Source organism: Archocentrus centrarchus, chromosome 10 (genome assembly GCF_007364275.1).
Source record: "Archocentrus centrarchus isolate MPI-CPG fArcCen1 chromosome 10, fArcCen1, whole genome shotgun sequence".
In the NCBI taxonomy this organism is placed as follows: domain Eukaryota; kingdom Metazoa; phylum Chordata; class Actinopteri; order Cichliformes; family Cichlidae; genus Archocentrus; species Archocentrus centrarchus.
Window position 1 is genome coordinate 4,142,673 of NC_044355.1, and position 21,897 is coordinate 4,164,569.

At 39.3% G+C, this 21,897-nt stretch overlaps 1 protein-coding gene across 2 annotated transcripts in view; it reads left to right on the forward strand.

The window, feature by feature from the left end:
* Positions 1-21,897, forward strand: part of fstl5 (follistatin-like 5) — a 208,425-nt gene that overhangs the window by 134,598 nt on the left and 51,930 nt on the right. The window contains exons 7-9 of one of the 2 annotated variants that reach the window (XM_030738618.1): positions 860-1,026; positions 5,482-5,493; positions 9,762-9,882. In XM_030738618.1, the coding sequence (XP_030594478.1) occupies positions 860-1,026; positions 5,482-5,493; positions 9,762-9,882 (300 nt within the window). The remainder of the gene's footprint in view (positions 1-859; positions 1,027-5,481; positions 5,494-9,761; positions 9,883-21,897) is intronic. The other variant, XM_030738619.1, reaches the window with a different exon arrangement.

Genomic DNA, 21,897 nt, shown 5'->3' on the forward strand with positions numbered 1-21,897 from the left:
CAAAACACTAACTCTGGTTGAGGTGAGGGGTTGTGTTTCCATGGGGAACCTCTCTGCACGCAGAGGTTTTTTTTCTTTTCCTTTTCTTTTTTTATTTCAATGTGACTTTCATCAGAAAGTATGTACTCCTGGGCTTTTACAACAGCATGGAGAGCCTGGCTTGTTTTAAACTCTCAGAACACTGAGCATGTTAAAAATATTCCAGCTTTAAGTTACAAAGCAGCACGCTTCAGTTGAGATTTTAGTAGTCAGCCGAAAAGTAGTACTGGTGCCTCCCTGAAGTGTCAGGTTTGTTCTTTTAGCTAAAAGAGAAATACATAGGGGTGGACAGAGGCTCTGCAGAGAGGCTGATAAAGCAGAACTTCCATTATAGTATCGTCACATAAATTATGCAAAGTATTTACAGAACGTTAAACTTAATTCCCTCTCATTACTGTGCAAAATGCAGTAATTGTGCCGCCTCGGTGTATATTTAAAAAAAAAAAAAAAAAAAAAAAAAAAAAAAGCATCTGGCTCTATAGCACCGTAGCAGCTAATTGAGACACTCTTGCATTGTGTATTCTTATTTTTATGCTTCATTAAGAGAAAGATGTGAGAAAACCATGAATTTTGAAGCATCTCAGTGGGTAAATTCTGAGCCATTACAGAATGAAAAGTCCATGAACTCTTAGATATAAAAAAATAAAATAGAATAGAATGACTGAGTTCAATTCAGTTTTCCACTGTTAACTTTCATGCTAAGTTCGAGCTTTAGAGTGGCCACTTTTTACTCAGCAGTTAATTTTCCAAAAACATAAATTGAGCCAGTGCCCCCCAGACAATCCCTCTAACTTCTTTATTTTCTAAATCTCATCCACAGATGCATACCTGCTCACCCTTCCAGATGACCAGAAAACCAGCGTGACAACAGTAACAGTTGGCCAGAGTGCTGTGTTGACTTGCGCCATCACAGGTGAACGGAGGCCTCCTATATTGTGGAGGAGGAACCATCAATATCTGAACTCCTTGAACCTGGAAGACATCAATGTAAGAGCTGGCTGTCACCACTGGCTAATGAATTTTTTTCTAGATGGATGCAGGTCTAATTATTGCATTTTCACTGCAGCAAATACCACCAATTTGCAGGTTTTGCAGTTTCAGAGCTGTCATTTTTTTTTCCTTTCATTGAAAATTACAGAAAAAAAAAAACTCCTATATTTCTTCTCATGATATCTCAGCTTTATTCTTTGGCAGTGGCTCAGCTTGTCAGCACATTTTATTTGACTGTTGGCGCTGGCTTTGTGTTGTAGGCCTGACAGTAATCCAGAATGTCAGTTTGTATTCCTGGCGTCTGTGTTTAGAGACTGCTGGGAGGGACAGGGATTTCAGAAAAAAGAAAGAAGATGAAGGGGGATACCAAAGGGGTTCAGCCCTAGAGGAAGGACCTACTTTTACAACTTGGTGAAAGACTGCATGTGCATATGTGTCGGCGTTTTAATCTGTATGCACGGTCCCAGACAGCCCTCTGTGTCACTTTCATCCACATCAAAAGGAGCACGGATCCTTAACGTGGCGAGGTACAGAGAGAGGTACAGAGGCAGAGCTCCTTTGCTTTACCCTTTCCCTCTCCATGTGTCAGGGCTGACCAAGATGAGTGTGATACTGCTGTGCATAATTAAGTCAACACTGTCGAAGAAGATAAAGGGAAACCCAGCGAAGCCACTAATGTAACATTAACTCTTGATGACCCTTAAAATGAGTAAGAGGCGCCCAGCTGTCGCCAGTCATCCTTGGCACCATCAACTGGCTTTAAACTAGTGTGCTGGTACTGGATGTTGGTGATGTGTGATTCTTATAGAAAGCAGTGCCAACACCATGCATAAGTCAGATTATTTCTTAAAAATGCTGTGGATATCTTTCAAAGGATTTATGGAAGGGAGGAAAAAAAAAAGCGAGATGCAAGGTTTTGTAAGGTCAACCCAGACTTTGATGTCTTTCATACATTTTTTTCCAAGAACTGTTTTACTACTTTCTCTCTTTTTTTTTGTTTTTTTAGCAGATTTAATAGAGCAAGTTTTTGTTTCATCTCCTGATATTGCCTGAAGACACACAGCAGAGTTCGGCGTCCCAACGAGGGGTGGTCTTTGTCTGCTTTTTGCAAGTTTCCCAAGTGACCTGTATCAGATCTTGCTCAGGTGTATTTTCAATTCAAATGTCAGCTCAGGGATGAAGGCTTCTGCTGTCGAATGAGATATATTATGTTCACTGTGGCAAAAAGAAAAGCTTTCTCTGAAATTCATCAGTAGCTGGAATAATGACAACATATAGACAAAGGAATAAAAATGACCTATTTTAAAATTGTTGGACATTGCTTTTAGGTTTTGCATCAGAACTTTAAAAAAAAATAAAACTTTTCACCTTTTCCACTCATAAATTTTTCCCCGTTATTGTGTGAGTGGGGAGGAGAACAGGCTGTGCTGGTAATCAATCAGAGCTCTGCCCTTTGTGGTTTGCAAACATCTTACTCTTAGAGAAAGCATCAAAATTTGATGGCAGTCTGCAGAACTCCTAGTTTGAGTTCTACATCATGGAGAAAACAGAGTTGAAAGAAGGCTTCAGCTAACGGTTTGCATTTTAATCAAGCCTAACCGACTTTGGTACCCCAGGGCTTCATAGTACTTGTAGTAACTGTTGACATAAATTAAACTTGCTCTGCCTCTTGCTCTATGGTACACACAGCATGTTGGGTTGATGCCAGTGTAGCTTCATGAAGTGAAACCGAATTGGTTGACTACAGGGACTAATCTGGCACTTCAGACTAAGAGAACTTGATGTAGTCTGATCCTCGGGTATGCGATCGTCAGATTAGGTTTTTTCTTTCTTTCTTTTTTTTTTGATGGTACCCGACGACCAAGTTTGCAACCTCTTCTGGTGCTCATTAACCCTGAACACTGCCACCAAGTCAGTCAGCATGAATAGTAACGGGCTTTTCAACAGAAGATTGTGTGCGAACCACGCAGCATCAAGAGGAACCACCAGTGGAACAGGGGCGGCTCATTCCAGATTTATTTTTGGCCCTCAGACATCCAGTCAATCATTGTTGTTCTTTCCAGAGAGGAGAATGGATTTTGCCTGCGTTTGGCATCCGCAAGCCCTTTCCAAATTGCCTTGCAGACAATTTCTGTATAATTGCTGTCTGTTAATATTTGTGAGCATCTGATGCCAGCCTTAATTGGAGTCATATTCCTGTGAGTACACATGGGAGGTTTATGCTGTGTAATCTCGCAGGCCTTCCCAATTTTAGAACGTTGTTATTTTAGATTTTTTTCTTTTCTTTTTTTTTCCTCGGGCTTAGTGAATTGCACATTAATCCCAGCGGGGCGCTTGTATCCTGGAGTTCAATAGAGCCTCTCTGAATTTTGACAAAGCAGCTTACTGTAATTCCATGAAGTTGACAGTTGCTGGCTATTGCATCATCATCCAAGGCTGTCAGTATTTCAATCCTCCCTGAGTGGCCGAGCCAAAGACACAGTTATGTACTGTGCATGTCTCTGTGTGTGTTTGTGTGCGTACCTTCATGTTTGCTTTTGGGGATGATGACTCTTGGGTTCTGGCAGTAGTTCAGATGATGACATTTTTGTAATTTTTTTAAAAGTTTGAAAATCCATCTATTTGAAAGTGTATTAGGAGGAAGTTTGCATAAAGTATTCATCAGCGACTTTCACAGTAACACGTCCTACTTAAACTAGTGAACTTTACAATAGAAACATATCCCATTAGGACCAAAATCTTTGAATTGAATCATAAAAAACATGCACGTGTTTAAAAATAGACGTGTTTTGAAGACGGACACTGAAGCTTCAGTGGGAGCAGATGAAACACAGGAAACCTTATCTGAGTCGTTCTTCCTCTCCTTTCTAATCACATCCAGTGAAGTAGGCATTTATCTGCTATAATTCTGTTCTTTTTAACCAAATGCAACATTAAATTGATGTGATTATTTATAGTTTTTATATTCAGCTTTGATAATTGTGAAGAATCATTTGTATTGTGCTGTTTTAAGCAGATGATTCACTCAAGTTGTGTGATAGCACATTGCAGATAATACATAAAAATTACTGAAATTTAGTGTTCTGTTTTAAAATGGCAAATTACGCATGTGGTCCGGAAGCTTAGAGTCACACTCGTACTCTGTACTGTTTGTACTGGATGATAAGCCGTCGAGTCAGTGTTCATTCAGCAGACAGTTTGCCTTAGAAAATCTGAGGGAGAAGCTGAAAGGCCAAAAGGTAAAATCTTCTAAATTTATGCCACTATTAAGTACTATGAAACAAGAAAAAACTGCAAATTTTCACATTTGAGACCAGTACATTTTCAGCATTTGCAGTGGTTAGCACTGTTACCTGGTTCAAAGCTCCTGGTTCCCTTAAAGTTGATTCAGGTCATTTTCAGTGGGAGAAACATTTCATCACTCATCCAACTGACTTCTTCTTTCTCAACTGACTGCAGGTTTCCCCAGACTTAGCTGCATAACAATCAAAACTACCACCATTGCATAACAATGAGCCACGAGATCCAGGACAGCCGCTGCCTAAGCGAAAAGCATTGTTGAACCCATATGTAGTATCAGGAGTGTTGGACCAGTTGAAGTGCATATCTTCGAAACCCTGCATCTCTGTGGCTTTCAAACCCCAAAAGATGCTTCACCAGAAATCAGTCCACCTCAACCATCACATCCCCTGGCACAAGCAGTAGTATAGTTAAAAACCAAACAACCACTGGTAAAGTGGTTAGCACAACATAGAAGAGATACCTCGTCAGACCGGGACTCTGCAGTCCTCAACTACAGGACAGTGGCCACTCTTTCAGTGATCAGAATGTGCACATCAGGAACGCTGGTTTGAGTGGGAAGTCAAGGAGGCCATTTATGTTAAAAGCGAGTGACCATCTCAGAACAAAGCAGAGGGAGCTAAGAGTACCTCTGTCACCATCTTACGGTGCTGGGATGTCAGTGATTCCATAGTTCTCTGTGAAAAAATACTTACGCCCATTGATTAATGGTCATAACAATTTGCATATTAACAATCAGGAAACTGATCTTGTGTCTCATTTATATGCAGTGGTAATAATTTCGATTGTTATGCTATGATTATTGAGTGTGCATCAAAGCAAATCTCCAGGTTGTGTGCGAGTGACCGTGTGGAGTTCTTCCACTTGCACCTGTTTCCTCACACAGTGCAGAGGCATGCATGTTAGGCTAATTAGCAGTTTTTCTGCCTCTGTTGGCCCTGCAGCCAGTGATGTGACTTCTGCCCTACGACAGCTGGTAGTAGGCTGTAGACCCCATTTGGATAGGTGGTTAAGAAAATAGATGGATGAAAAAAAAAATGTTGGTGTCTTAATTATTTGTTTTACTTGTTTGGTTTAGAATCCATCACTTTTATTCATGCTTTGATTAGAAATAAACCTCTAAATGTTTGACTTCTGTCTTTCCCCTAACAGATCCCGTCTCAGGTACGGTGTTTTGGTTTCTTGGTTTCACCAAACTGCCATAAATTCACTTTTTTTTTTTAACATTTCATTCACAAAAAGCCCACAAAGCTGTAAAATGCCAACAATGATGCTGCTATACAAACCATAAACTCATTAAATAACTAATAAAAAAATATTAGACATCAACAAGAAGTACAAGGAGTAATATGACCAAAATAAATGTTTTATACTAGAAAGAAAAAAAAAAATTATACTGAGAATTCTTAACATAAGTAAGGATTGGAAGCAAGCATGCCTATTACACCACTTTCTGATCACTATTTTAATGGGTATTCTAACAAATATCTGGTGGTGGTCAGCCATGCAGATCGGTCTTTTATGCCACATTTAAAAATATGCATCTCAAAGATTCACACCTCTCCCCAGTTCAACGGAGGTGACGGGAATTTTGTTTGTGATGCGTGCATCATCAAAACAAATGAACTTCAACAGCAATATTTCTCCAGAAACTGTGTCTCCATAAGTTGAAGAATGAGTTCTGTGGATTAAGTCAATCCATTTCCAACATTTTCTTTTCCTCTCAAAAAGGCAATTTGAAGCAATGAAGCATTCATAGATAAGTCACCTACAAACATCAAAACAATCAAAATACAAAACTTTATATAAGAAGGAGTTGAGACAGAAAAAAAGTGTTTGTAGGAAAACATGCACTTGTTTTAAATGTCAGTTTTCAGCATTGTTAGCGCAACAGATTAAGTACCATTCACCTCCATTGTCAGGGGGCAGAGCAGTAATTACAGCAGCTGAAATCGCGTAAACATAGGCACATAAAACCGAAAATATACAAGCACACAGAGGTAAGTAATAAAATGTTTCTTTGTTTTAAATTGGACATTTTAATGTCAAACAGCCTATTTTTAGCTGTATTGGAAAAGCATTTATTTCTCTTTGTTTACACTGGAGGGTATTTTTACTCAATATTGTGTTCCTCTAACAAAGTTTCACGAGGCTGAGCTGGAAACTTCTTGAGAGGCCATTTTCTGAAAAGCCTCATCATGTAACAGGTTAGTTATTCAATGAGGTGGCTCTTCAGTGTCCTTTCAGAGGTGACTGGGCAGTGACAGCTTTATTAATTATAGTTTCTTGAGGGCCATGGCCTATTTGTAAATCCACCTCTACCTGCCCTTGTCTCCTTTCCCTATGAGTTGTCCTACCCTTGCCTGCTTTGTGTGCACGGAGCTGGGTGCTGGGTGCTGCTGATAGCTGAGGTTAGGGTGGTGAGGTGAGGTGGAGGAATCTTGTCGACAGCCTCTGCCGTGGCTCGTTCCACCCCTCTGAGTTTCATTTCTCCCCCCATTCATTTTTCATTTAAGAAGGTGACACAATATGCTCTCAGCCCAAGGGGCCAAAACGCACCATCGATTTCCCCTCATATTGTGGAGCTCTGATGCTTCACTCAGCCCGACCCGTTACCAAGCTTGTAAGTTAGATCAGAGCACACCGAGACGAACTGATAAACACACAGTATGCCTGTAAACACGACGGCTGCCTGTCTTCGCTCGTCTGCAGACATTTAAGGGTAAGCTGAATGTCAAGATGTAAAGTCTGCAGCGATGTGATCAAAATGTTAAAAGCTATTTAATGAGAAAAGGTACTTTTCTTCTTATGAACCCTTCTGGTAGAGGGCCTGTAATTAAGGCTGAGACTTGACAATGCTGTGTTCAGTTAAAATAAAGCAGGAGCACTGAAGCAGAATCATGGATATTCTTAAGAGCAAATGTTCACGCTGCTAAAAGATATCTGAATGATTTTTTTCTTTTTTCTTTAAATGCGTGGCAGCAATCAGAAGTGAATACTTTTTGGCATTTGCCCCTCATCAAGTTAGGTGGCACTGGTGAAAACTCTAATGAAGGCAGAGTGCCGCAGCACGTTCATTTCTGAAAAGCTGCTGTGCATCACAAAGTGGTGAAACCTGTTATTATGAGCACAGGCAGCTATTTAAGTAGTCCTAGAAGATTCATAATGCATTCACTTGATTTAGTTGATGCACTTAAATGAGTATTGTTACATAATTCAATGTAGGTTTGTCCTTTCGTCTTAAAGAAACAGATTAAAACATATATATATTTTTAACTTGTACAGTTACTACCAGGTCCAACCTAAGACACAACATATATCAGCAAGTGTAGGAATAAACTTGGAGTTCATGAGTGGAATTACCACCCATAATACTTAATAAATGATTCCATAAATAGAGATTAAATAATAAACTTGCTAAAACGACAAGAACTGCTTTACAATGAAGATGCATGGAAAATTATGATATTCTGGTTTTTAGCTTGGCTGTTTCAAAGAAAAAGTTGAGCCATTGTCATAGCCTTGGCGTCAGCAGCATCGGCGGCGTCTGTTCCACGAAAACTTTAACGTTGGCCATAACTTGAAAACGTTCTTTTCTGGAGAGGAGTCTTTCTCTCTTGTTGTCACCGTGCTGGGCGGGTAGGCAACCAGCCAACTTTCAACTTTTGTAAACGCAATAAGTCGATAAGGATGTCACCCAGGATGTTCCCATTCACACCATGGATGCATCTACTAAAAATCTTGGAGGAGTTTGAATCTCAGTGACCTTGACCTGAAGGTAAAGGTCAGAGGTGAAGTTTTCTGAAAGTCTTGGGAACGCAATAACTCGAAAAATGTAACCTAGGATGTTCAGGTTCACACCATAGGTGCATACTGTTAAGTCTAGACTCATCAAACTTCACACACATGTTCACTGACTTTGCTATAACAGCGCTTTGACACCCCCACACTGCCACTCCCCCTTCCGCACTGTTAGGAACAGCTGATCTCAGCGGTGCTCTTGTTACATATTGTTTCAGAAAGCAAATTAGACATTATGCGATATGCTGTATTGTACAGTCTGAAAGTCTCAGAAGGTGAATCTTCTGAGCCAATACTACATCCAGAATACACCAGCCTAACTCTCTGCATTGTTAGCATGTTTAGGTTAAAATGTCTCACTCATTTAAAGATGCAAAAAGGAGAAAAGAGCTCTTACTTTTTTTTTTAAAGCAAAAGAAGTCTTTTTATTGCATTATATGAATCCAAAGCAGAAAAAGAACACCTCTTTAATTAATTTTAAGAGTAGATTATTATATTACTCTAGGGCTCAGCATAGTACCAAAACTTATTATAGTAGCTTGTGAAGATGACATTTGATTGCAGTGTGATCTTACCAAGAGGGCAGATATTCACTCTTTGCCAGCACACCATCAATGGGCTCATTAGCTTTGGGGGCTTCTTTCTGTGCTACAGTTCGCTCTCCTTCCATGTCCGGCACCATTTTTTTTTTTCTGTTCGCTGGCTTAATAATCACAGCACAGCATGAATTAATCATGTTTTAGTTGGCTTTCATGGATACGTTTGGGTTTTGTTTTTCTTGAAGAAAACCACGAGTATTGCTTTGTGTATTTGTGGAACATGCATGGACACAAAGTGTAAATGCTTTGCCTTTTTTAAGGTCAGTTACAGCTTTTTGTTATTTCGAATGTGTCTGCAACACAATATTTCACTGTTTTTTTGTTTATGAAACCCTGTGTAATTTGGGGGGGTGACCTGGTTAGCACTGTTGCTTCACAGCAAGAAGGTCCCAGATTTGGATCCAGTCTGGGGCCTTTCAGTGTGGAGTTTGCATGTTCTCCCCGTGTCTGTGTGGATTCCCTCTGGGTACTCCGGCTTTCTCCTGCAGTCCAAAGACATTCGTGAGGTTAGGCTAATTTGTGATTCTAAATTGACTGTAGGTGTGAATGTGATTGGCCTGCCCAGTATGTACCCTGCCTCTCACCCTATGACAACTGGGCTAGGCCAGCCCCCATTGTACCCACTGGATGTATTGATGGTTTTGTAATTTCTACAGTAATCAATTGTCACCTCAGCCCCTTTCTACCAGATCTCTTGCCACTGATTGTAAAAGCAGAAAACAATTCTTCTTAACTGTGACTTTGACAGTTATGTTCCACAGTTGTTTTATGTGGCACTAAACGGCTTCAACTTTTGACTTAGATTGATGGCCATTAGCTCCACAATGTGCCTTTTTCGGTTGTCATGTGGTAGTTTTCATTTCTTGTGCTATTAAAAAAAAAAAAAAAAAAATCTCATCTGCACACCACAGGCTTCTTGCATTTCCACTGAAACTATTCATTTTCGGCTTTAAATGCCTTCAACCAAAATTGCTGCTTCTGGTAGTTTCCTGTGAGTGATAAAAACTTTTTTTCTCCCTCTATTTGGGGCAGGATTTTGGAGATGATGGCTCATTGTACTTCACCAAGGTCACCACTACCCACATGGGCAACTACACCTGTTATGCTGATGGGTACGAGAAACTGTTTCAGACCCACACTCTTCAAGTGAACGGTAAGAGGCTTACACATACTTTTATCACACTATTTGTAAAGCTTTGTAAAAATCTTGATTTTACACCTTGACAATGACACACCTACCCCCCCCTCCCTGAGTGTTCTTGACTTGTTTAGATGATATTTTTCTTGCATCCAACATCTCTTTGGACCTCAGATTGAGACTTTCATAGATACCAAATGCGAGTTCAACACTTGGAGTCAGCTCCAGATATTTTATTTGTTAAACTTGTAATGCTTTTTAGCTCCACTGTTGATGACAAAAACTGTACATTGATGTTTAACATCAATCACTAGTCCTTTCTTATTTATTGGTAAATTCTACTCAAACTTAGTATGAGTATTCATTGGGCTAAGGTATACAGAATGTTGCACACAGGCTTTAAATTTTTTACTTATTTATTTATTTTTACAAATTTTTGAAATTTGTAAAAAAAAAAAAAAAAAAAAGTAAGTATGAGCTTAGTAATGGTTGTCCTACAGCCAAATTAGTTTCCATTCCAATGTATCACATATTGTATAAGTAAAACTGTGGTGGCATACAGAGGCAAAATTACAGAAGTTGTGATTGTCCATAAATGGACTTGTGTACTTGACTGTAGGTGTACAGGTAGCATCATTAATGGAGTTTAAAAAAAAACTGTAAAGAGCAGAAAAGTGGAAATTCACTTCTGGGAAAATATGTTGTTTTGAGTATTTATTCCTGGAACAGCGGTCCTTTAGAAAAGGATTCCTCTCCAGCATCACTTCAAAACAGAATGATTGTGTAGAGCACTCCTTATTAATGGAGACTGTAGGTAAATGGTAAGCAGTGGGTTATCATGCTGCTCTCAGGAATACTTGTTACCACACCCACTGCTTAAACCAGCACCCCGAGTTCTGCTGTGGTGTTTTTTTTTTCTTAGCTGCCTCTACAAATGCACAATATCCCTAAACCTTTCGCTCAGTAATTAATGGCAGGGTAAAATGCAGTGGAATTTTTTTGACATGAGTACTTCACCCCAGAGGTAAAAAGTATTGTTAAGGTTTTAGTCACACTAGCACCAATCAATGGGAGAAAAGTGTGGTAGAGTCAAAGAGGTCATTCACTGAACTGAAAATTAGCTTGATGGAGTTTTAGTCTGAATTTTGGCTTATTGTTTAGCAGCCTGGGTGGTCAGCTCTGAAACTTGGTTTACTCAGCACCAAAAAGCAAACAGCGACTACCTGATGGGAGCATTTAGCAGCCAAAGATTCAAACATTTCCCTGCCAAGCTGTCACTCCAAAAAACAAAAAAAACAAAAAACAGTGCTGAAATCACATCTCCAATTGAAAGACATTGTTACTGTTTGTTGCTGGTGTAATATTTAATATAAGTAAATAAGCAACTGTTTGGCAAGTTTGCTTTATCTGGTAATGAGTTCACTATTTGTCAGTGTTGCATTTACAGCTTCTTCTTGCAGCCTCCGACTGGCCATACAAATCAGTTATTGGATATTTATTATTTCTTTTGTCACTTCACTTGATTAAAGGCCAAAAGACTGATTACTAAAATTCAGTTTCTACTCCAGTGAGATCTCTGTCTGCCTCTGGTAGGCTGGTAAGGCTATTGTCAAAAATTAATTTTTGAAGCTGATGTGTTCCTTCCATTTTTCTTGGCTCAGAATGGGTCTTTGGGGGTGACTACACATCTAAGCACTCCCATGACATTATAAAAGAGCAGAGTTCAACAATGGTAGGGCATAGGACAGGAACCCCCACCCCCAAAGTCTAGATGGTGGCGGTGGCGGAGATAATGTACTGTAGGTGGAGACTTGGATGAGGATCTCTAACTTTCAGGGGTGAGGTAGAGATGGAGAGGATGAATGAGAGTGTGAAAGGCACAATGACCGAAGAGCACAGAGATTTAAAGCACAGGAAACAGATGCTGATTGGCTTGCGGAAGGTGGGCAAAAAAATGTTCAGGTCCAGTGAAATACTGAATGGCTCACAAGCCATGCTTGGCTTAGCAATAGTCTCATTCTCATATTATTTATTTTTTGCCCCATTGCACACCTTTTTTAGCCCAGAGTATCCCCCTTTCATTTGTGCAATAGTAAGTGTGACCTCACTTTCATTTAGAACTAATACAAGTTCAGTATATTATCTACTTTTTGCTAATTGGTTTGGGATAGTCAGTACAGGGAATAACGGTGTGAAGAGAGGACAAAGGTGAAGAGGCCAAGCTTGTGTGAATGAGACAGTTTTCTTCCATACTGCTCCTAATGAGCTGAATGTATTTAAAAAAAAAATCCACAACATGTCAGTGTGGAAAGCTCAAGATCTTCATTACTTTTGACAGACACTTGGCTCATTATCATTCTTCAAATAGATTACTCTGAGGTTAATTGCAAAGAAATACAGGCCCTAATAAACCCAGTATTGTGTATATGGAAAAAAATGGTGACTCTCATGAGGACAGTGACTTTTGGTTGTAATTAATACTCTAACTTCCAGATGACCTTTTTACTGAAGACTATGAGTTTCACATGCTTAGTCTGGGTGAAGTCTCAGAGGACCTGCTATCATCCTGCTATGGCTACTGAGCTTTTCTAAAACTCAATTAAGAAACAGCTGAAATAGGGTAATCCTGGGGAAGTGGATTCAGAATGCTGTCCATCACTGAGGCCACAAGAGAATGACAAGATATGCATTTAGAGTTTTATTCTGAGCAACTAATGAAATTTAGACTAGAAGTATATTTAGGGGAACTTTCTGATTTCCCAGTGAAGGAGGCCGAGAGCAGAGAGGCTGAGAGTAAAGTGTAGAGGATCATTAAGGAGTTTTGGTTTTGATCTCTTTTTACCCACACCACCTGACTCATCAAAATGTCCCTCATGGATTTTACACAAGCATTTCATCTATTGTCCACATGCTGTTATTGACATCTAGCTGTGTCCTATTGTTCACCCCATCTTTAATGAAGACACCACAATGCTATCATCAGTATACGCTATTATCTTCGTGGTGTTCGTTTTGTTGTGATTATTCGTTGTTGTAACTCTGTTGTCTGCTCTTCTTTTTTTTCCCCCTTTTCCTTCTGTATTGGGGTGACCCCACTTTACCCACATGAATCAATAGAGCTGAATCTCATTTATACTGTGGCTGCAAAGTTTGTCCACTCTTCCAGGCACTTAAGCAGAAAACAAATTGTTGTTTGGGCTAAATTAATGAAAGTCGTGGTTGGATCATAAAATACACCAACCAGTTTTGCTCCAGGAAAAATAGGCTGAGTTTTCCTCTCTAGAAAGCTGCCTTCATTCTGAAAAAAATAATTCAAAACAAAAATATTTTTGAAGTGTTACATGTGAGAAGTTGGACTTTGGTGCAAGTTGTAGTATCTTCTGTCAAACGTTGGCCTAAGCTTCTTGGAGCGATGCACATGTTGCTCCTTATTTGTGTCCAAGAATACCATCTCACATTGTTGTTTATGTGCCCTGTGACCCCTGGAAGTCGTGTTGTTGGGGGTTAAGAGCTTGTGGTAGGGTGTAGGGTGTGAAAGGGAGGGCACACTAATGGGGATTCAGAGACCTGCTGAAACTAACATATACCCATGGGGTCTTATTATGAACCCTGAGGTTAGCTATAGGTGGGAGGTGTGGTGTGAGCCTTGGTGTGCTAATCCCTGGCTGCAAAACAGCCCCTCAGGGCCTGGAAAGTCATATTTCTGAGAAACAGAGCTAGAGGTGGAGCTTAACCCATGAGAGCTTACCTGTGTAGAAGCTCAGGAAGCATAAACCTTGACTGAAACTGGACTGTCTGTTTTTCTGCTGTTGCTCTTTGGATGTGTGAATGCTTATAAGCCCCTAGCTGAATGCTGCTGTGTTGGAGCTTTTCCTAGAGAACCAGTGGGTTGCCCACACACCGTTGGATTTTGTGGAGAGAAAAGGGTCTGAGTGTTTCTGTGCGTAGGTGTTGAAGAGCAGTTCAGACAGAGTGTACAGACGTGTAGATTTGGAGTGTCTGGTTGGGGTTTTAGGGAAGTTGTCACCTGTGGAAGTCATGGCTCTGTCAAATCGACACGGGTAACCAGACAAAGAAAAAGAAAGTGGGAGAGAGTGGTTTTGGAAGAATGAGCTATCTCATGTGTACCAGTTGCGATTCTTTTTGTGTAATTGGTTAATTTTTCTGCCATAATCTGGCCTGCAACTATTGGACATGGACATGTCTCAGTTCTTAAATAAGAATATTTGCCTGGTTGTGTTTAATGTAGGTACATTAAACAATTAAACCATAGATTGTTAACCAAATAGGAAACAGCCACTGTAACGTAACCCATTGATTTGTGGACTATTGTTTTGAAGATTCGATCCCGGTCTGCTCCAGTCTGCATGCCAAAGTATCCTTGGGCAAAATACCTAACCCCAAGTTGCTCTCCGATGCTTCCATTCGTGTGTGAATGTTAGATAGAAAGCACTTAGGCGTAGAAATCGTGCTGGTGTGAGTGGGTGAATGAGCCATGTTGTATTAAGCGCTTTGAGTGCTCAAAGTTGAGTAGAAAAGTAGAAAAGTGCTGTATAAGAATCAGTCCATTTACCATACCTCAAAGTTTTGGTGAACTTAACGAGACAACATTGTAATGCTTATTATTGCTTTTATATATTTTTAACTGTTAGTGTTCTGTGATATTTCTGAACACCAGATCGACGATGAAGATGAAGAAGAGTACAAGGCTGTTTAAAATGTCACCAAAGGTCACCAGCCCATGAGCCTGATTTTAAGTATCCTGGGTTTAAACATTACGTGACTGTTGAATATTTCCTTTGAGTAATTTCTGCTTTAAAAGAAAACATCCCAGTACAAATTACAGTAAATAAAATGGCAAAACAGGTCTCTAATTCATATCAGCAACTTGCATTTTTACTGTAACTGAATTTATAATCAAAGAACTCTTAAAATTATTATAACTCTGGTTGCATCTTTCCACAGGAAAAAAAAAAGAAAACCAAAACATCTGTTCTTTTCTGATTTCTTTGTTTTTGTTCTCTATTGTTGTGTTCAGCAGATTCCCTGTGGACCAAATTTCCCTAATTTAAATTGTATTATTTAAATTCCTTGTAGTAAATAATAAATCAGATAGAAAACACACATTAAATGAGGAAAAAGTAGCCCAGCCCCTGTGCACACATATACAGACATAAATGTTTTTGAGGCAGAAAGGAAAAAGCATAAAAACACGGCATAGCAGTATTCTGTAGAGATCCATTATACTTAATTTCCATTCCAGATCTTTTTTAATAACACTTCTAGCAGTTTTACTTTTGTTTTACCCTTGGAAAGTACTTTTTCACCCGCTGTGTGATTTTCACATAGTGCACTGGATTCAGGCTCTGGACCAAACTGTTGTCTGAGCTGGATTGCTTCCACATACCCATGGGAGGCATGAAGGTGAAAGAGTAATCACAACCTAGAGAGAAAGCTTTCATCATGGTGTGCATATTTGTCCTGGTGTGCGTCTGCAGATGTCGGTGTGTGGACAGTACTTCAAGATGGTGTATGAGTCAGTGTCATGATGAGATGTGCAGAGGCTCATGTGCGTTATTACGGGTTTGTGCTTGATGTGTGTGTGTGTTTGTGTGTGTGTGTGTGTGTGTTTAATAGCGAGAGTCACAAGTTCAATTTGACTGAAGTTCTGAACCAAGACTTCCAGACTTAGTTGGAAATTTCCCAATCGTGTGATGGTGAAGTGGTCTCCTGCCATGGTGTTTGTGTGCTCTGCACTTGTTTGTGTATGTGTGTCTCTGCACGCGTGCTCATCTTCTGGAGCGCCATGGCCGACGGGAGCCTTGCTGAGTGATTGACGACTGGCTGGGGAGCTTTATGATGGAGCTGTCAGCCCTGCTGTGTCGCATTCTCCTGGCAGTGGCTCTCCTGACACACTCAGAAACACATCAGAATGCAACTTTTCTCACATCTTGTCTGAATTGAGTTTTGAGTGGAAAAATCGCCCTGCTTGGCTCACTCTTTGCGTTTTTACGAATGTCGGGGCAAAAGAAATGGTGATTTGCACGCAGGAATCAAGTTTGTGTATATGCACTGATGGACTGTGTGAGCGAGGCATTTTCAAGAGTCTTGATTTTTGGGACACTGGTGAAAGATCTGGATCTACTGTGAGAGAAGGCAGGTCTTCAACAAAAATAATGGATACTGTAAAAGTTTGTTGTTAAATATCAGTATATCAGAGTAGCTATACTGTATTTTGACATACTCATTGGTGGCAAACAAAGGTGTCAGGAAGCAACAACACTGATTGTGTCTCCAGAAATAAATATCAACACATCAACGCTTTTAACATTAAGTACCTGGTTTTTCATTTAAACTATATTTATTTTTCAATTTCTCCTACCTAGATAGTTGATTGTTTTATGACAAAGCCAAGATACCAAGGGTCTCAGGAGGTATAATAACAAACTCATGTGCACTCAGAGCCCTTGTGGACAATGCTCTGCTTGTCCACATTGGACCCCTCAATGCCAACTACCCAATCAGTGTGGGGATGATGAAATCTCCCCCCTGTCCTGTCATCCTGGCTCCCCCTTGCCATAGCATTTGTATTGCGTAGCATTGTCAATCTGCAATAGCAGTTGCTTCCTTCGTATATTGGAACACTTTCCTCAACACCTGACACAAACCTTGTTAATCATGTATCTCTCACTCATATTCCAAGGTAGGCTTGGAAGTACGCCCTGGTCAGGATTCGAACCCTTGACCTCCTGCTGCAAGGACCATAATGTTTCCACTATGCTATTCCATTCTAGCTATATATTCATATATATGGTTCAAGTATTTTTGTTTGGTATTTTGCTAGAAAGGTAACATTTGGAAAAAAAACTGGGTACAACATGCAACAATAGTATTGGAAGTATGCCCTGGTTGGGATTTGAACCCTTGACCTCCTGCTCCACGGACCATAATGTTAGCACTATGCCATTCCAGCTGCTAGCTATATATTTATATATGGTTCAAGTATTTTTGTTTGGTATTTTGCTAGAAAGGTAACATTTGGGAAAAAACTGGGTACAACATGCAACAATTGTATTGGAAGTATGCCCTGGTTGGGATTTGAACCCTTGACCTCCTGCTCCAAGGACCATAATGTTAGCACTATGCCAGTCCAGCTGCTAGCTATATATATATGGTTCAAGTATTTTTGTTTGGTATTTTGCTAGAAAGGTAACATTTGGAAAAAAACTGGGTACAACATGCAACAATAGTATTGGAAGTATGCCCTGGTTGGGATTTGAACCCTTGACCTCCTGCTCCACGGACCATAATGTTAGCACTATGCCAGTCCAGCTGCTAGCTATATATATATGGTTCAAGTATTTTTGTTTGGTATTTTGCTAGAAAGGTAACATTTGGGAAAAAACTGGGTACAACATGCAACAATTGTATTGGAAGTATGCCCTGGTTGGGATTTGAACCCTTGACCTCCTGCTCCAAGGACCATAATGTTAGCACTATGCCATTCCAGCTGCTAGCTATATATTTATATATGGTTCAAGTATTTTTGTTTGGTATTTTGCTAGAAAGGTAACATTTGGGAAAAAACTGGGTACAACATGCAACAATTGTATTGGAAGTATGCCCTGGTTGGGATTTGAACCCTTGACCTCCTGCTCCAAGGACCATAATGTTAGCACTATGCCAGTCCAGCTGCTAGCTATATATATATGGTTCAAGTATTTTTGTTTGGTATTTTGCTAGAAAGGTAACATTTGGGAAAAAACTGGGTACAACATGCAACAATAGTCCCCTGGGCTGTTATTCAAACTGTAAACAAATGTGCCCTAATACTTTACTTTAAATGATTACATTATTTCAGAACTTTCACCCATTAAGCTCATATTATAACACACACACACACATCCACACACACTTTGTAGTTAATTGCTGTTCATAGCAAACAGTGCTTCTCCTAAACTAGCAATTATCCCAATTCTCCCGATAATATTAGCTAAATTTGTTTTGAACTTAATTACATACATTAAGTATGACTTTCAGTTATTGCAGTGCCACAATTCAACATTTCAATTTGCACTCATCCAACACCACACAAACTCTTTTTTTTTTTCCCTCTAAATGTAATAGATGTGCATGGCTGGCTCACCAGAGTTTAATTCATTCATTCTAGCTTAGGTGGGAATTAAATAACTTGGTGGACTTATTGAACCCTACCAGTGACCGTTTGGAACCCCAGTAGCATTAATAGACATCTACAGCAGGGCAGGATGGGCTTTCTCTCCCACATTCACACAGTCACACAGGGAATTCACTGACATGAGCTTTTTCTCAAATAATAGGCCTTTAACTAAGCAGTGACCTTTATTGAGCTCTCTGGGCAGCCACTGGGAATTATGGCAACATTGATAGAACTTGGCACCTCCTACGCAGGTTTTAGCCCTCCACACCTTCTTTTCAAACACGAGTAACAGTTGTAGGCTGTAAATGACAGCAGTCACATTTTTACACTCAAGATATGTGAGCTGTATATTTGAGTAGCTTTTCAGGACTAAGAAAGAAGTGAGTTCATACCCTCGATTGCTAAACAACACTTACAACAGGCAGAAATTCCATATTGATTCATACTTATTGATATATCCTAAGACTTATTAGAGTTCTGACACCATGCTGCAAAGTCACATACCTGTAGGCTCTTTTTTAATAACTCACTCTTTTCAAATGTTGTTTAAATACTGCACCAGAATACATGTAATTTTCCTGCAAACTTCCTTTGGAAGTTGACAAAGCAGTCACCACAAAGATTTCAAAACCCAGATTAAGATTTAAATCTCTACTTAAACATTAAGTTTTGAAAATTTATTTATTAGCAGAATTGCTTGAAAAGTATTATTGTATTGATATTCTCAAGAAAATATCCCAGAATTATTTGGATACAGGAATTCAATTCATGCACGGAGGGAATTTTTAGCCTTACGCAGTCTCATCCTGCTCTTACATAGTTAATTATGTGTTTATGTTGTGCTGAATATGTTCATGAATAAACAGTTTGAGAAACTAGGCTAGGTTACTAAAATTTTGGCAGGCAGCGGTTCCCTCCCATCACAGATGCTTAGTTGAACTAGGTCCATGAAACCAACAGAGGACCCACTCACCTGGAACTGCTGGTCTGCCTCAGCAAACATATATATACCCATTCACAGCACTGATTAGTCACACTCTTACCTACTCTGTAATTGTGCCTGTATATGCTGAAAATACCCTTTAACTTTAACTTATCTGGCTCCAGAAGTGTTGTTACCAGCTATTATTAGATCGTAGTTCAGAGACCTCGAGCTGAAAGCACCAACAGTTCCACCTTCTCAAATCACACAAGCAATTTACTCAAAAATTGGATGAGATGTGAGCTCAATCTCATGCTGTCCACTTTCCATCAGTCTCAATAGCACCAGGAGATATTTCTATATACTGTATTGGCCTTAGCAAAAGACCACCCTGATCATAATCTGGCTGCCACTGAAACACCTGTTAGAGTTAAAACCAAAATATATGAATTTTAGAAAAATATATCATATTTGGTATCTTTGAAATCACATTGAATTTACAAGAAAATGTCTGGTTACCTGTATAAAAATATTTAGAATGCTATTTTAACACCTAAAGATGAGAATAATAATGAAATAATTGTATTTACATAGCACATTACCACATACTGTTAAAGTTGAAATAAGTGCAGTTAAAATATTATTGTATCAAAACACAGATTACATATAACACACTTTAATAGAACTCAGTTATAAAGTAAACAACAAAAAATGTGCATTTCATAACAAAAACCTAAAATAAGAAAGAGCTGGTGTGTCTGATCTCCTCAGACAGCTCGTTCCAGCGTCAGACTGTCTGGACTCTGAAGGCTCACAGATTCTGTTTCCTCCGCCTTTGAATGTCAAGAAATATATCCGCTGACGCATTTCAGACTATATAAAGGCTTATAAAGGGATTGTTATGCAGTAAATTCAAAGAAATAATAATTAATCATTAAGAGAAAAATCAATTGTTAAACATACGAGTAAGTCTGTCAGTCTGGACATTGTAAAAATTACAGTATTCTTTATATTGAGGAGTCTTGTTGCAGCATTTTGGACCTATTAAAGTGCTGCTGTGTTGTACTGGCTAAGAAAAAAAAATAGCACAAATCACAGTGTTAACTAGTGGATTTGTTTATGACACCATCACTAACCCTGTGGGAAACAGGTGGTGGAGTTACCTTAAGGTATTTTTTCTGTTATTAACTCCACTCCCTGCTATCTTTAAAAAAGAAAAAAGAAAACCTGCTGAATGCCTAATGACATTTACTTCAAGTCCTCAATTTTTAAAATGCAATTAACAAGAAAAATCCTGTTAGGTCTGGGCCAGTAGAGAGCATCATCAAGCAGACTGCATTTAGAATACATTTACATTTGTAATTCTATGATGTACTTTAAAGAGCTTAAGCTTGAAACTAAGTGATATTATTGCACTATGGCTACAAAAAAAAAGAGTGTTAATGCCTTCAAATCAGAGGTGTGACACACTTCTCCAACCCTGGCCTGAGTGGGAGACTACAGTCATTTTCAAATTTATGGTGGTGGACCCCATGATTCACGGGCGTTTACACGTTTTATTCACCCTTCTCTTACTTTTCATTTCTGTTGCCATGGTTTAGACTTTTGGGCCTTTTCTGGCTCCAAAGGTATCACCAGACTGTATCCTTTTACTTTAGACCCTTGCATGTCTCTGCGGTAGTCGCTGATGGCAGGATGAGGATGGTATCTGTCTTCCATTGCCTCGGGAGCCAAAGGGTTTAAGTGGCATGGCTCTGGACCACCAGGGTCTTATACCACACTAATGTCCACTTGGGATCCTGTAGGTGAAAAGTCCTCTACTTAAAAAGTGCATTCTGTGTTATAGATATGCTGCTTTTCTATGTTGTTGTCCATCTTTCTGCGACCTCGGGATCTCACAGAGCAGACATCCGTACCTGCCCCCCCCTCCACACCCCTTTTAGCTGTTATTTTCTTAGATTAGAGGATCTTTTTTTCTTTTAATTCCAACATACTAATTAACACAGCTTTGAAAGACTGCCTGAGAGGTTTTTAATGATGGGGATACTCAGGGGAATCTGGTTGATCCGTGCTTGTGCTATACAGCTCTTGATTAATTGGTGTTGTGGGCCAGAAACATGCCAATTTTGTCATGACCCTCTTTCTTTAACACCTCCACACACAAAACGTAGGTAATATGCACAAGTAGAAATATCTATAAAGAAATGGAACAGTTCCTAATTTAAATCTACAATAAATTTATTGTAAAAGTAAGAAAAACTGCCCATACAGTAGCTTTGATTGCATTTCACAATACCGCAATACATTCATGTGTTCAAATCATCATTTCTCACTTAACAATGATTTAATTTACGTGCTTGCTAAAAAAAAAATTTCATATCTTATAAATGACGATGACATTAACACCAAACATAAATAATTTATTTAATTGTCAGAAAAGACTTTTAATAAATGCCACCTGAAGTATTACACCTCAGGAAGATAAAGGTTCCAGGTTTCACACAGAAGCTGATATGATGCCAAATATGACATGATATTTCAAAATGTCAATTATAATCTCACTACAGGTGTGCTTGTACACACTTTACAAAGTAATACAAAGCTGGAATCTGAAATGCTACATTGAATGTATGATGGGAAATCATGTCTTATACATAAAATATCATAGGTACATATAGGTATTTACACATAAATAGCATTAATGGCTTTTCTGCTATTTTAAATGCTTATTGGATGTCCCATTCTGACTGCTTGCAGGTGCACATGGAGATGATGGTTTACGCCATGGTTTGGGTTGTTTTCACGGTTTTCTTACTCAGGCTCTTCTGAACATTAGAGTAGCGCTCACCATTGATGGTTCGACCCTGGGGTGCTACGTTAAACAGCCCTGTAAACATTGAAAACAAGTAACGAGCCTGCTCGTGATCAC